The sequence below is a fragment of the Malurus melanocephalus genome, unplaced genomic scaffold (genome assembly GCF_030028575.1).
Source record: "Malurus melanocephalus ecotype Western Australia unplaced genomic scaffold, MMel_1.1 scaffold_226, whole genome shotgun sequence".
Lineage (NCBI taxonomy): Eukaryota > Metazoa > Chordata > Aves > Passeriformes > Maluridae > Malurus > Malurus melanocephalus.
This window is the reverse complement of record NW_026623458.1, coordinates 516310-531638: the sequence shown is the minus strand read 5'-3', so window position 1 is coordinate 531638 and position 15329 is coordinate 516310. Positions and strand designations below refer to the sequence as shown.

The 15329-nt window shown below is 42.1% G+C and overlaps 1 protein-coding gene across 1 annotated transcript in view; it reads left to right on the top strand.

The window, feature by feature from the left end:
- TMEM178B (transmembrane protein 178B) overlaps nucleotides 1-15329 on the top strand; it is a 201465-nt gene that overhangs the window by 168134 nt on the left and 18002 nt on the right. Inside the window, exon 3 of the mRNA XM_057374492.1 lies at nucleotides 14349-14486. Coding sequence (XP_057230475.1) covers nucleotides 14349-14486 — 138 coding nt within the window. The remainder of the gene's footprint in view (nucleotides 1-14348; nucleotides 14487-15329) is intronic.

Here is a 15329-nt window from a genome sequence, read left to right as displayed (position 1 = left end):
CTCTTTTGTAATGTCTCAAAAACAATAAAAAGCAGAATCAAGCAGATAACTACACAGACACTTGGTTGCACTGCTTTTGGGGTGCTCTGCTGACAAGGAGATGTGAGGCTGTCTCTCAGGGAGAATGACATCCAGTGAGGCCCACATGTGTCCATGTTTCCATATGCAGCAGCACAACACCTGGGCAGAGTGAGGAAAACCTCAGGGTAGTTTGATACTCAGCTTTCCACTTTTATTAAAAACATCTCTGATCTCCATCAGCATGGGCCTTTAAGGTGAATTCATGAGGCAAGTCGTGTTGTATGATGAACTCTCTGACTTTGGAGTGCAGCCACCAGATCATCAGCAGAGCTGTGCCTTCCACAAAAAAAAAAAAAAGAGTCCCTGAGGTGGAGATGTTGCACTGCCATGCATTCTACATTGGTCTTGTAGCTCAGCAGCTCCCTTCTGGGGCGTAGAAATTAAATGTGTTTTATGGAGCAGGCTTTTATCACTTATCTGTCTGGTCATTTCAATATGGTTTTTWGTAATTAAACTTTATATGGAGCTCATTGGAATTGCTCTAGATTTCTACTGTCACTGACTAATACAGGGCWATTTCTTTTTTTTCCCAGTAAAACTAGAAACTCTGTCTCATGGCATGTTCTCCTAGCTCGTTGAGTGGTTTTGTGAAACTGCTGTCAAACATGGTATTTATTGGGATTGTGCACAAATACCTAACGTTGTGAACACACTGCATACATATATTAATGTCACATTCAGGTGGCAAAGCATTTATAACTGTCACTGCTTTCCCTGTTTCTCTCCTTGCCTGTCTCCAGACACRTAATCAGCCCTGCTCCTGGCTGATTGATGAGGTAGGTGGGGCATGGTCAGATTTGTCCTCACGTTGCTGGGCCTTTTGCAGTCTTCAGAGGGAGAAGTGCACAAGGACTTTGGTTTCAGGGCTGTTGGGTATAGAGCAACAACAATAATCCACCATTTGGGATGAGAGCTGAAAAATAGTGTGAAGGAACACCACCAGGATCTGTCGGTGGTGTTGTGGGGGAATTGTTTGTTGGGGTTGGGTGAATTTAGATAATTTGCTAGAATATATACTGGTATCCTCGGGAATCTGGGCCCTTCCACCCTGTTTGCCATGCAAGTATCAGTCTCTTCAGAGACCTCAAGCCACRTTTCATGGCCTCCCACCACTGAGTCAGACCCAGAGTGCTGCCCACAGGACTCTGCTGCATTGCCAGCACTCACTGTTCCCCTGAGCAAAGATCAAAGGGTGCTTTCTGTGAAAAGGTAACAGGTCCTGTGAGACYCCCATACAGCTCCGAGATTTTTCAATCTCCTACCCTGTCAGTGCATGGAGGCTGCTATACTCGACAATTTCCATTAGCACGAGGTCATTTCTCAGAAAATCTCCCACAGTTGCCCCAGTTTGGTGTAGGCTTGTGAAATTACAGCAGCAGCAGGACTGTTGAGACAAGATGAAGAAAAATCCACTGCTGACCAGTGCTTCCAGTGCTGCTGCCATCAGGGAAGCCTGGGCAAGCACAGGTCTTTCCTGGAAAAGCATGAATAGCATCACATCTTGTTAGCAGCTGGGTAAGTAAGCTGCTGGAAGGAAATAAGGCTGTTGGGGGAGTGGGAACTGGGTATTAGGACAGGGATGCCCTCTGCAAAACTGAAAATGAGCTGACTTTAGGAGAAAGCTTTGGGTAAACACCTACAGGCTATTCTGTGCCAGCAGCATTGCTAGAGCAAGGTGCTCACTTTGTCCCRTGCCATGTGTGGAAATCCTACCTGCTTGCAGAGTGCTGGCCAAATAATGACCAAGTTCCCATTTTTTTCTTTTAATTTGATGAGGCCAGATGGTCTCAAATGCCAAGTTGGATCCTACCAGCTATTTTAGGTGAAGGAATGTGTTGCCAGRATCAGTCAGAGCTATGTATACTGGCTTTGGAAGCAGCTTCATGCTGTTTCCTGAAGCYTGACAGGTAAATGACTTCAAATCARGCTCACCATAGTGAAATCCAGCAGCATCTCTGTCCCAACTGCTGGACACTGTGCACTTCTGACCTCCATCATGTTCCCAATTCCATCAGGTGTAACCCCTTCCAAATGTCACGCTGGAAGCAATCACCTGTATCCTGCAGCCACATCAAACACCCATGTGTGGTCCAGCCTTGGGCACAGTCAACTGCCTATCAAGTGACTTTACTTTAAAAGGTCTCAGGGTTCACACTCCCTGTGAGCAGCTGCCTTACAGTTATTTCTCCAACACAAAAACACTTCAGGGAAAATGTTTTYAAGAGTACATCTGACATTTTCATCAAACTTACTGTCCTCAGCCTGTGCAAAGACACAGCTTTCTGMAGTTGTGCTTTCAGTGTCAGCCCACCTCCACCAGCAGCTGCTGTCCAGTGGTTCCTCCTGCCCTTGCTTAGGGAGTGTTTTAGGGTTTGTTAGAATTCCTTAGGGATCCATGTTTGGCCCTGTGTTTGTGAATATGGGAAGAGCATGCTCCATTGCCTCTGACTTGCTGGGGTATGCTTTCCTAGACCCTTGTGATGCTTCTCTGTCTGGTCTTCCAATAAGAGCCACATTGTCCCAAAGAAAATTCAACAAACCATTACCTTTTAACAGTAATTTTGCATCCCCGGTTAGCCATGTATATCAGCAACACTATTATGACTGTTTACATACACAAATACAGCAAACACACCTTCACATTTTCCACCATGGCATCAGTCCACCATCATAAAAGCCATAATCCTCTAATTTCAGGAAAAAAAATTATTTCAGTGTTGCTGAAATGGGGATCAGAAAGAAGGGGAGTGATCACAGCATCACTTATATCAAAACTGGACCTATCCTTGCCTCTCTAGAATGAACAAACTGCTAAGTGCAACATTCTCCTTTTCTTCATCTTGTCACATGATAATTGGACTTCTTTCTAGAAGTTAGTTTTTAGCCAAATATTACCAGATTCAGTATAGATTTAATTTGAGGAAGATGGGGTGTCATACAGACACAAAGTAGCTGAGTCAGTCTGTGAACTGTCAGTGATGTTTTGTGCAGTGATGCTTTCAAAAGTAAATTCAGAGACACCCCACAAAACAGTGTTAGAAAATACTTGTTTCCCTACAGCAGATCACATTGGCAGAAATTTTGAAGATTCCTTGTTAGAGCAACAGCTGAGTCCTGTGAAATCTGATGTTAAGCAGAGAGTTTGTACAGATTGAAGGCTGTGTCCCATTTCCCTTCTGCTAGGAAAGACTTCTCCTAAATTTGCCACATGAGGAGAATCTATTGGGAAGCATCTCAAGCTAGACCAGGCTTAATAGGCACCTAAGGCTTTTTTTCCAAGCACATATTTGCTGGGGTACTCCAGCTGTGGATGTGCTTTTCCTTTTTGCTGTAACATCTGTGCAGCAGGCTTTTGTTTGGCTCTTTGTCGGTTTTCTTCTCCTTCCCCSAAGCTGCTTTGGCTGCTCACCCAGCTTTTTACCAAATTGCAAATTTATTTTCCTCGTGCTTTTGGCAGGCCCATATGTGGAGCTGTCAAAATGTCACTGGCATCAATTGTGAAAGGTTAGTGCCACATTATAGTCAGCGAGCTTATTAACACGGAAATGATTGGGTTTTGGAGAGGGGCAGGGAAGGACAAATGGGAATCCATATCCCAGGCACCTGCTTTTTCTACTAAACATTTCTTCTTGTCACATACATATTTTCAGGAAGCAGTTGCCACCTGCATAGGAGAAAAATCAGCTGGAGACCCCAGGAAGAAYGAGACTGTTCTTTGTGAGGTTCCAGCAAGCTGGGAGAGGGAGAGGCAATGGGAGCAAGTTGGCCAAATTCATTCGAGAGTAATGATAGATGTTCATCTTCACCAASCCAGTGACTGGAGACAGGATCATGCTGCAAAAATTGAGTCTGATGGAAACTCACTGACAAAATGGGAGATTGTGGGTTCTTGGTTCCATGATATCAGCTTGATAAAAAAGACTCACAATTTGCAGTTGCTGTCCCCAAGTTTACAGGTGCTGGTATTWAGGTGAGAGCTACTGTTTTGCTTATTTACATCTCTGTACTTTTTTGGATTGAATCAGAGCGAATTCCCAATCACCACTGAAAAAATTACCATATTGTGGTTTTTATTTGTCCTTTTTAGGGCTTCTGGGGCTATCACTGCTGMGAACCTAGCACACAGCTTTAATATATTAATGTTAAAAATTACCTAGTGAGGGGAGATTATCCCAGTTTAGGAGAACTGAGGCACAGAAAACCTGGCCTTCTTGCCGTGGAAGTCTGTGATACAGCAAAGAGTAGTATCTTCATCTTTCCAGACTCCCTGTTAGYGCCTAGATCATCGAGCTATCCTTCTCATGTCTCTTTTTTTTTTATTATTTTTTTATTTTGGCTTTTCCACCTTGTTTTTTTAAAGTCACCCCAGTGCCCAGCTGGAGGCACTGGAGCCATCCACTAGAGAGACATGAGAAGAAAGTGGAGAGGAGCCCAGACCCTACCAAAATTTAAATCTGTTGTGCTGKTACTCTCTAAAAAGAGCCAAAGCASAGTATAGRTMCTTGTCCTTTGGGTTTGTGTGGAGCTGCTGTTTTACAGGAACCACTGCTCTGGATTTTGGACTGAGGCTCACAGCCACCAGCAGCCTGACCGAGATTCAGTGCCCTAAGGGTGAAGGGGTCACCAGAGTCCACAGCTGAGCCCCTGGGACAGCAGCCCTCTTTCCCTCTTTCCCTCTTTCCCATCGACACAATGAGAGCATGGCATGAAATATGGATCAGCTTGTAAACATTTTCTTCTGCCCCAGGATTTCTTTCCAAACCCTCTGTGCGCAGCCTCCCAAAACCCCATGGATTCCTCAGCTGTGAGCTCTCCTGCTATGACAGATCACACCCTGTCCCACACCACACATRAGCCATGCTTTGGTGGTTTTTAACGAGGTGCATGTCCCTGATTCCTAGATGATGTCCTGAAGCCACAGAGGTGTCTAACAAAACCACAGAAAGTTTGATTCTCCAGCTGGGAATGGGGGACTTGGTGACATCCCTGGTGGAGCCCTTTGGTCATGGGTGCCCTATCTCCAGGTCCAGGCAGGAGAGGCCCCTGAYCCTGGGAGAAGGCTGGACTGTCTCCTGCCAGGTCCAGAAAAACTCCTGCAGAAAATCTGAGCTAAAAATCAGGGGTTTGGTCAATTAAGCAACCATCCTCCCACCTTTTTTTTGTGCCAAGAAGAATTTTAATGTACTTCCAATTTCTCTTTTTAGCACACACAAAGAAAAAAAATTAATAATCATCTATAAGAGAAGTTCTTTTCAGACAAATGGGAAAGCATTCAATGCTGATATATATTTTTTCCCCACATTTAAATGGTATCTATTTAAATGCAGATTTTCTGGTTTCCTATGTGGAGCTTGGAAGAAACGCCTTTCAATTTAAATGTTAATAGGAGAGTAAACTTCAAAATCAAAATTTCTTCATAAGGGACAGTGTTTGCTCACAGCTCTAAATGACTTTCTGTACTTCTTCCCTCCTTCTCCTCCATCCTCCTTCCTTTCTTCCTACACCCCAGCCCAGCCTCACTTSCATTAAATAGTCTTTTTAAAAAACAAGAATACATCTTTCAGAGTTCCTGAATGAAAACGTGTAAGGCTGGGATCTGTGCACTGAGTATGTTTGAGCAGAGTGCTGGGGCACTGATAAAGCAGAGATACCATCCCTCCACCYCCAGCCTTTTTCATGCCAGCCATTTATCAAACCTGCTGCTCTGAATGCTTTGTACTGGGATTATGCTCAGGCTCGTGCAGTGGTTGGGGCAGGGGATGAAAAGAAAGAAAAACCTTTAGCATAAAGTTTTAGTTGCTCCTGATTGTGAGCAAGATTTTGGTGCTGGGTTAGGCAGCAAAGGAGGGAAATCAAGTGCAGAGGGAAGAAGGTAAAACGAAGGAGCTGTTACCAAGTCTCTTTCTATATTACCCCTCCTGCTTTTCTTCTGCTCCACTGCTGTACATCTCCAACTTCATTTATCTTTGAGAGAAGCTTTGGGTAAATCTGCTTTTTACAAAAGACTSTTAATGCTGTCTGWTACTGGAGTTTTACATACAACTATGTTTTTGCTTTTTGTCACACTCCATTTCTCAKCTTTAATGCAAGCTTTAATTTTTCTCATCACTCTCTTCAATTATCCATCTGKTTTTGCCTGCTCTTCTTTTCTTAAAAAGGAAGAAAAAAAGTAGTTCTGTTTTTCCTTTTGCTTCTTTATGGCCCTGATGAGTCCAGTCCATCTTTGCAAGATGTGATTCAAGAGATATTAACAGAAGATTAAATCTTTATAAAATTCCATGTGYTTAGTGGATATGTAGATACTGTGATGGTGTCCAGCATTTGAAAAGCAGGGTGTAACAAGGCAGAGTCTGGTCCCARTAAGACAATTCTGTAAACTAAATAGTAAAGTAATTATTGTATAGAATAGGTTAGGGTGCGTGCTCGAATTTGAGGTCACTCACAATAAGCAATGACCAACAAAAAGAATTGAGTACTATCCAAGTTCTTCAAAAGTACAGGAAGGGAGAAAAATGAAAAAGGCACAGCTTTGATGTCACAAAGTCCCAAAGTCCTCATTGAAATTGAACTGAAGCCATTTTATTTCAAGTGCCTCAGGTTTTTCAACACCTGCGTAATCCACAGAAGCTGTGTAATGAAAAGCCTCTTAGTTTGGTCACAAGAGAAAAATGTTTGCTTTGTGTGGCCTCACCTAGCAGGAGCAGGAAGGATTAAAGTTATGAATATGGAGAAGAGTGGCCAAAATTGCAGGTGCCTCAGACTTCTTTCCCTGTTTCTGAGCAGAGAGGGAAACAAGGGATAAAAGGGTTGACTGGGCAAATTGCAAGTGTACTCTGCTGGGARCAAAGCTTGGAAATATTCCTAGAGGATCATATATTGCAGTGCTAAAAACACGGGTAGTAAATCTGGAGTGAGAAAAACTCTTTAAGATCAGCTCTTGAACATCACTGAAGAAATAGAAATGATCAGGTACTTTCTGAAAAAATCTCCTCACCAGAASCAGAGAAGGAGAGGGAATAGTGTGGAGTAGGATAGAATATGATATGACAGAGTAGAGTAGAGCAAATTTGAATGATTCTTTGGCACAGGCTCAGCTACTCTCTCTGGCCCRCTAAATCAGGGGTTGTAAGGGCAAAGCTTTTATTTTGTTCCTAGCCTGGTATCACTCAAAGATGAGTAACAACACAACAGATACTGAAAAAAAAAAAACCCTTTTATTTTCTGGCCAAAGTTTCTTTTAGAGAATAAAGGAAAGTAGGATTGAAGCAAAAGGCTGAACCCTTCTATGGGATAGAATTTACAGCCATCTTTCTCCCAAGACATTCTCTTCTGCCTTCTACAGCAGAACTGTTTCAGATGTGTTAAATTCCTGCTGTACTGCTGTACTGAACTCYCTAATATCCATATCATAAAGTCTCTTCAAGACAAATGCATCTTTTCACCCTCATGAGACACTTTTTCTTACCCCTTTCTGCCCTGTACTTAAACAAGCCTTGTTTCCTTCCTTCTCTAGTCCATCCTTAAATCCCTCTCTCATTATCTAGGGGTTCTCTTTTGTCTCTTCTCTGCTCTACATGAGCAAAAGRCAAGAATAAAATCAGAACTTGGTATTCAAGCTCCTGACAGTGCTTTTAACCACWGCAGAATTTCTTAGGCCCCTGTAATTTTCCCTAAATAGTGGTGGAATTGCTTTCAGATGGTAATACCAGTGAGTGACCTGGTCTGGGATCCCCCCTTTCCTCTGGTGCTTTGTGACAGCTCACCAGCAATAAGGAATTGCAGTGTCATATGAGGTTTGCTATTTGCCAGCATAAACCTCTGACGGTGTCAACCCCGGTAGAAGACATGATTTCCTTCCTCCCTTGATGAACTATTCACCTGACTCTGAAATTTTGGGATTTCTTATGAAGGAAGGCAGACTGAAGTGCCAGTGATCCATAGCTGGCACCTTCCTTTTGTCATTGTTTCTGTTTTAAATAACTGTAAGAACAGTTAAGAACTCTGATGGAGGRAATCCATATAGGTGGCCTGTCCTGGCCAGAATAAACCAATCTCATGRTGTCCATTTTCCATACACCTCATCATGAGGGATGTGTTCACTAGCCCAGGACACAGCCAGCTTGTGAAGCTTCCTATCAGCTTTTCCATTTAGGTGAGTTCACACTTTGCTGGCAATGAAACACTGAAGAGTTTATCACACAAACAACAAACTCTACAGAGATCTTCTGGTTTAGGAGAAGTTATGCACGTGTCTTATCAAGACCATTGTACCTCTTGAGATATGAAGGCTCACTTCATCCTTGACAGAGCTGGTTTCCTTTTTTTTTGTGAGGGACTTCTGCTGTTCTTTCAGCTTTGAGAGAGTTGTGGTTTAGTGTGTGTTTGTGACATATGCATTTCTGAGTCCCTCTGGTGCAGATACTTAAACAGAAATGTAATCTACTTTTACTTTGGTTGGAGTGGGTTGTACTCACTGAGATTGCAATAGAGTGATCTCTAAACTGAGGGCTGGTTTGCCACATGGTTCAATGAAAGGCTCTCAGAGATTTTAAMAGAGTTTCAGGTAGACTAATACATATTTTTCCTTATCTCTTCATACCCAGAGTGGATAGAAAAGATTAAAACCCTCGCTCTCTATTCGCCAACCTCATCCAAAACACAGTTTTAAGCTCTGCAGAGAGAATAGTGAGAGCCAGAAGATGCCACTCAAAAGTATCTGCATTAACACTCACTTGTTCATTTTACCTGGAAGCTGCGGGGCTGGCATTCCATAAAAGTCATACCTGTCCAATTCTATCATACCCCCCTCAAGTTTTGGGGTGAGATGAGAGAAGGGATTATGTCAGAAAAAGATACTCTGTGCTGCTGATTCTTTATAAGAGAAGTAATTTAAACAAAGCTCAGTGAAATCGGGTAAATTGTGCTCTAGGGCTGTGTGCAGCTCTTGAACAATTTCCAATACATACATTTGTTTGGAAAAAAAGAAGAAAAAAGATCTTGATCCCTGGTAAAGACAAATCAGAGGGAATTTAGTACAGGAGGGCATAGATCACAGTGACCTGCAATGAAGGATTATGCTGAAGAATTACGCCATCCCAGTCTATTTCTACTTGTGACGTTAGTATATCCTGACATCTGTTCCTAGAGGGGCACAGAAATACAATTGTGATTTCCTTTTCATTTTTTTCGTTTGTTGGGACACCATTCTGCTTTATTCAGAATGTCTTCTAAGCTGTTCCCGACATTCTGGAAACAGATTTCATGGTCCTTAGTCCCTGCAGACCTTCCTCTTTTGGGAGAAGAATGGAGGATGTGTAGGATGGACTCTCTGAAACACTATTTGCAGCAATATTGCACTTTCTGAGGACTTGATAACAAGCACTGTAGTTTGATCTGCTAGCAAACACTTGAGAACAAGCAGTTCTGAGAGCAAAAGCGGTGCTGTGTGGTTCAAGGGCTGTCTAGAAAKCCTGATAATACAGATTGAATTTTACACTCTCCACAAACTTTTTATGTTGCTGCGGATGTGTTGACTATTCTTGACTCGGTTTCCCCATCTTTCACAAGAATCTCATATAATCCTTCCCATATGTGTTGTGAGGAAAGAAATCTTTAGCTTTTTTGGAAGCATTGTTAAATTCTGTGGAAAGGAATATAGATATCAACAGGAAGACTGAGCCCCTGCTTTACAAAGATGACTTGCAATTTCAAGGAAGAGGACAGAACACCAGAAGTCAGGAAGGCATCTTGAAATTTTCAAGAAGCAAAGCTGAATCAGAACATGCTATGTTTGCARCTGCTGGGGTGTGAAACGTCTTCACTGATGTGATAACCAGCATGAATTACTTTATTGCTCATARCAAATACAGATGGACAGATACCAGGGTGAAAGAAAGGGCAGGGGCATTTGCAAAGTGACAGAGAGAACCTTCCATCACATGTTGCTTGGAAATAAATGAATCTTAATCAGCTTTTTTGCCTTTCTTTATCTTCARAAAACCTATAGAGTTAATATTCCTTGCAGAAAACGAAAATGCTTTAAGGAAATGTATGTTGGTTTGTAAGAAACTGTGTCTGGAGGAGTTAAAGGTTGTCTAACATGCTGATGTTTCTCTTTTCATCACAATTCACAAAGCTTGTGGCTTTCAGATTTACTATTTCAACTTCCATCATGAGAATTGCATTACTCCATTCCCTGTCCYTTCACCAGTGTTATCAGTCAAGAAATTTGTGGTCCCCAGCCTACATGAARATGACACCTGTATTCCTTGCTCAATAATCCACATGGTTTTGGAGTCAGGATTGAGCCCCCTGCCTTTTACTTGCAGGAGCACCTGTAGCAGCACTAGACATGAAAGGTCTCTCAGAGAGAAGATATTCATTCATAGCTTTTAGTCAACATCAAAACAAAAAAGGGTTAAAAATAGTGTTTCTAAAACATGTGGAAAGAGAATGCATTTTCACCCACAAGTGACGTTGGTATCTTTAGTAAATCATTAAACTAGTGGTTGTATAGGCAGAGCATTAAAAATCTGTATTACAGGTGTTAGGGAATAAGCAATGTAACACATTCCTTATTTTCACCTTGTAGCTACATTTCCAGAGGTTTGGTTTGCCAGATGGTGGAGAAGGGAATTCCCAGTGTCCCTGCAATCTGTGCATTTTGTTATGGTGGGAGGAATTGGGATAGGTACCCAGAAAAAGATCAGCTGTAGGACCAGCTAAGCAATGCACATAAATGCCCCGAGCCAAGGACTGTTTGTTGCAGCCCCCATTTGGCTGTATAAGAGTCAATAATGCATTTTTCTGGCATAGTCACTYCTTCAGTTGATTGGTGTTGTCATACCATGACCCTGAGATCCTATTACTCAGAGAGGTTTTCAAAGAGAGAAAGAATCTAGAGAACTATTAATTTCATCATCTAAAAATAAATAAAAGCAATTTCAGAAAAAATAAACCAAGCCCGGAATGTGCTCAAACGTCATAAAGTGGTGTTACATGACAGCATGACCCTTTTYACCTTTGCAGGATGAATTCAGGCAGGGTCTTGTCTGTGCCAATCAAACTCASACAAAACCCCATCAATTTACACTGATGAGCTATTGTTTATTTATATGTCATCCCTGCATCCTAAATTAGCAGAACAAATTTAGATATTGCCTCAAGTACACAATGCAAATCTTTGCTTTTCTTCTGTCCTTTCCATGTCAAGCACCACACCAACAAAACAYTAATCATAAACAGCCCCATTAACAGGGACCAAGTCCAGGGAATATAGACTCCTATTCCTCTAAATAGCCTGAGGGTGATGATTCATTTGCATACATTAAGTTCTTTTCCACAGAAGAATCATTTTGAATAGACTTGATCCCAGCTGTGGCTTCAGCTTCATGTGGGTTCTGACAGGTGAGGGGCACCAGGAAGATGCTGTTGGACAAATTCAGGCTGTTACTGAAATCAACTTTGCCACTCCCTTTCCCAGCACTGCCKTTTGCAAGGGTTCCCCTCAAGAAATGTTATGGTAGGACAAAAGCCAAATGGTTTTATATAGAAAAGAAAGTTTCATTTTTTTTTTTTTTTTTCAGATAAGCCCTAACGGGCAGACTTGTGAGGAGTACATTTGCAAGTGGTCTAAGCGGTGGCAATCTTAAACTAAACTCACTGAATTTATGAGAACTAAGATTTCATAAAGAAGTTCAATTTGGATTTTTGTTCTTCAAAAGGGAATTTCAGACTCCATCAGGAAGAGAGGTCAAGGGAAACAAACGTCAAAATTCGTCCTAGAAATCTTGTTCCTGCTGCTTTAACTGTTCTGTTTAATGGCAAAACACACTGCCTTTAGCAGGATAAAAACCATTCCTTAGTTTGGTATACAAGGATGTGGGGATGCTTGTGAACCCCTCTGGGGCCTATGAAAAGAGGGTCCATCAGRCAGGCATTGGGGTAGATCTGAGGAGTTCTGGACATCTTGCAGCTGAGWTAGAGCTGTTTCATTTGAACTCAATAGAAGCAGGTTTTTAGGGTATTTTTCGTTTAGGACAGGCAAATGTTGTTACTTGGAGTCAGCAGTCACAAGTTAAATGGGAAGGGGTTGGTAGGGCTAACAAAAAGAGCTGTGCAGCACCTCAGAGAGATGTGCTGTGCCTTTATGGGAGATAACACAGGAAACAGTAAACAGTTTATGTTTTTGTTCATCTTTCAAATTGAGCCCAGGCCTTCAAGGACTGAAAAAGTAGCAAGATACTTGGCCRKYAAAGATGTTTGTTTACATTTWCTGCTTGTTTTAGGAAGCACTCTCAGAAATTCCCAAGGAACAGAGACTAGCATTGCCTGGGGSAAGTACAAGTTTCTGCAGGAAATGKTTTTTTTCCCCCTGCACTAGAACTCCTTAAACATACTCTAATGTGGTGGGACAGTCACAAAACTAAGATAAAAGTACATATTTTAAGATGTGTRTTTTGTTAAATGGGCATGGTTAGTGGTGAGTTGAAGACCTGGTTATCTTTCTGTTGTCTGAGAGAGTCCTTGGAAAATCAGTGATAATCTACAGGAAGGAGTTATAACATCAAGGGAGGGGTTTTGTTCTGCAAGTTGATCTTGCATATGAAGTGCTATAGTGAACTCAGACCTGAGTAAAATGCCTTCCTAAATCAAGTCAGTCTGCCCTAGCATACCTATAGACTTTGTGGACACTTGGGATTTTGGTTATAAAGTTTTATRAATCTCCAAGGATGGTAATTTATCACCCTTCACAAATTTATTGAATCTGTGCTATGGATATCGGTGGTTTTTATTCACTGTGGGGAAAGCATAAAAAAACAGAGAAACTGAGAAATAGTCAAAGGCCAGCCAAGGAGAAAAGCTGCCATAGAGACTGGTGGATGATTCACAGTTTTCAAATCTTTCTCCTCTGTCATAAGCATTCTGTTTCTTGAAAAAAAAAAAAAAAAGCAAAATCATTGCTATGAAAAAAAAAAGAAAGGTTTCAAGAAGGAAACAAATGTTTAGAGAGTTGACTTGGCTGGATTTTTCTCTGTACATATACTCTCGACATATCAGTTGAGAGCTAAAACTTCTTATGCGTGACATATCAGCTAAAACTTCTTATGTGTGCATGGAGGGGGGACAGGGAATAATCAAATGTTAGTGAAGATGCCCCCATCTGTTTCATTGTTTGAGGGTGTGAAGATGCTCTTTAGCTCACATAGTCCTTGCTCTTTCAGTTGCCAGGTGGTCTCACTGCCCAGATTTCACATCCGAACCAACTGTGTAGAATTTTTTTCCCCACTACATGCAGGAAGAGGGATCTCAGCAGTCCCACAGTCCCATCCATTCTGGAGAAGGCAAATATGTGACATAGCCAGGTCTTAAGGATTACTTTAATTAGGACTTGGGGACCCTTTTGCTTTATTGATTAAATGAATACAGGTCAACCCCTTTCACCCACATCAGATTCACTACTCAGTCCCCACCTGAAGAGCAAAAATATTTCACTCCAGCASCCTGTCCTGTCCCACCCTTATAAACCTGGAGCACTTGGAAAAAGTYCTCATCAAAAATCATCTGCAAGGTGACCATCTAGGAACAGGAGAGGACAATGATGCTCTGTCCCAGCCATGTGTCTGCAGTGCATTTAGTGATGTCTGACACCAGAGTATCCGTGTGCCTCACTGTTCTGGAGACACCAGGAGAGTTTCTCTCCTACCACCACTGGACACTGTGGCCCAACTTACAGTGGGAAGCTGTGGCCCAGAGGGACWCAGTGACTTGCCCAAGATCACACAGAGGTCAGAACTGAGGTGAATCCTCTGTCCTGTCTGTGCTGGCACAAAGCACAGATTCTGCTTTCCCAATCAGTTTGAGCAGGGACATCCTTTGGATGCCATGCAGTAATGGACAGAGATGAGAAGGCAGGAGGTAAACAGATGATGTGCTAGTGCCCTGAGACTGGAGTTATTAGGCACAGCATTGCACTGAGGCCATTTTACAACTTCTAGCTCCTGAACAAGCTGTCACAAGTCACTTGAGTGCATCTGCACTGAGCTGCATTGCGTGGTAAAACAGTCACCTGCTATCTCTCCCCAGCAAGTGACTTAATTTATGGTTTGTCCTCGCTCTGAATCATCCTTACTTAAATCATCCCATACCACCACACACYGAAGTCCTTGCAGATCAGGAGCATTTTGGATTAAGATAGTTATGAACCCCTGATGATGCTGATTTATCACTGCTCCCACTCACACTGTTTTCTATCTTCCCCACTGCAGATCTGCGCAGGATGACAGCTGGCTTCATGGGCATGGCYGTGGCCATCATCCTCTTTGGATGGATCATCGGGGTGCTGGGGTGCTGTTGGGATCGAGGCCTTATGCAGTATGTGGCAGGGCTTCTCTTCCTCATGGGAGGTAAGGATGGCAGCGTTTGAAGAAATGTATTTTTCTTGTTGTTTTCRTGTTCCCTCTTCCCGCATGTCCCTCCTTTTCTAAGTCACTGAAAATGTGTTTTCAGAGTTGTTTTACTTGATCTGGACTTGGTTTCATTCCGAGCTCCTTCTGGTGAACATCAAGGATCACSCAGCCATAGTTACATTTTACTGTCATCACAAAACAGTGTCTGTRACTCTCAGTAGTAGAAAGGGCCATCTGAGTTTTTTAGTACAGTACTCTACTGTTGCAAGTAACACTGTCACTCTTAAACTTTATAAGCTCAGTAGTAAAAATCTTAAGATTATGCAGATGTTATTCCCACAACTATCCTACGTCACAGTGGGACATTTTGATAACTAGAAACTGTGCTAAAAATTATAATCTGTATTTATTATTCATCAGTTGTTCTTGAGTCAAATGTAACCTTCAGTTTATATGTCTCTTTCTTTGCTGTACACATGAAGAGCAATGGTATTCTCTGTTTTCTTTTTCCCACTTTACATATATTTTTTTTTTGTAGACTTCTCTCTGTAAGAACAATTATCAACCCAGCAGCCCTTTCTGCCACCTGTTCTTGTTTGTACTTGCCTTTCTCAAATGTGGGTGAGAATGACCATTCCCTAACAAGGTCTAATCAATGCCTTGTGTAAGTGGTGTGATGGTTTCCTTCCTGTGCTGGTAATTCCTTGCCTGAAGTATTTTGTGGTTGTATTTGCTCTTTTCGTGCTCATTACACTGGAGACTCACAGTCGTCTTCAGTTGGATAATACACCCAGGCCTTTCTCCACCTTTGCATTTTCCTACTGATGCTCTCCCAATTTA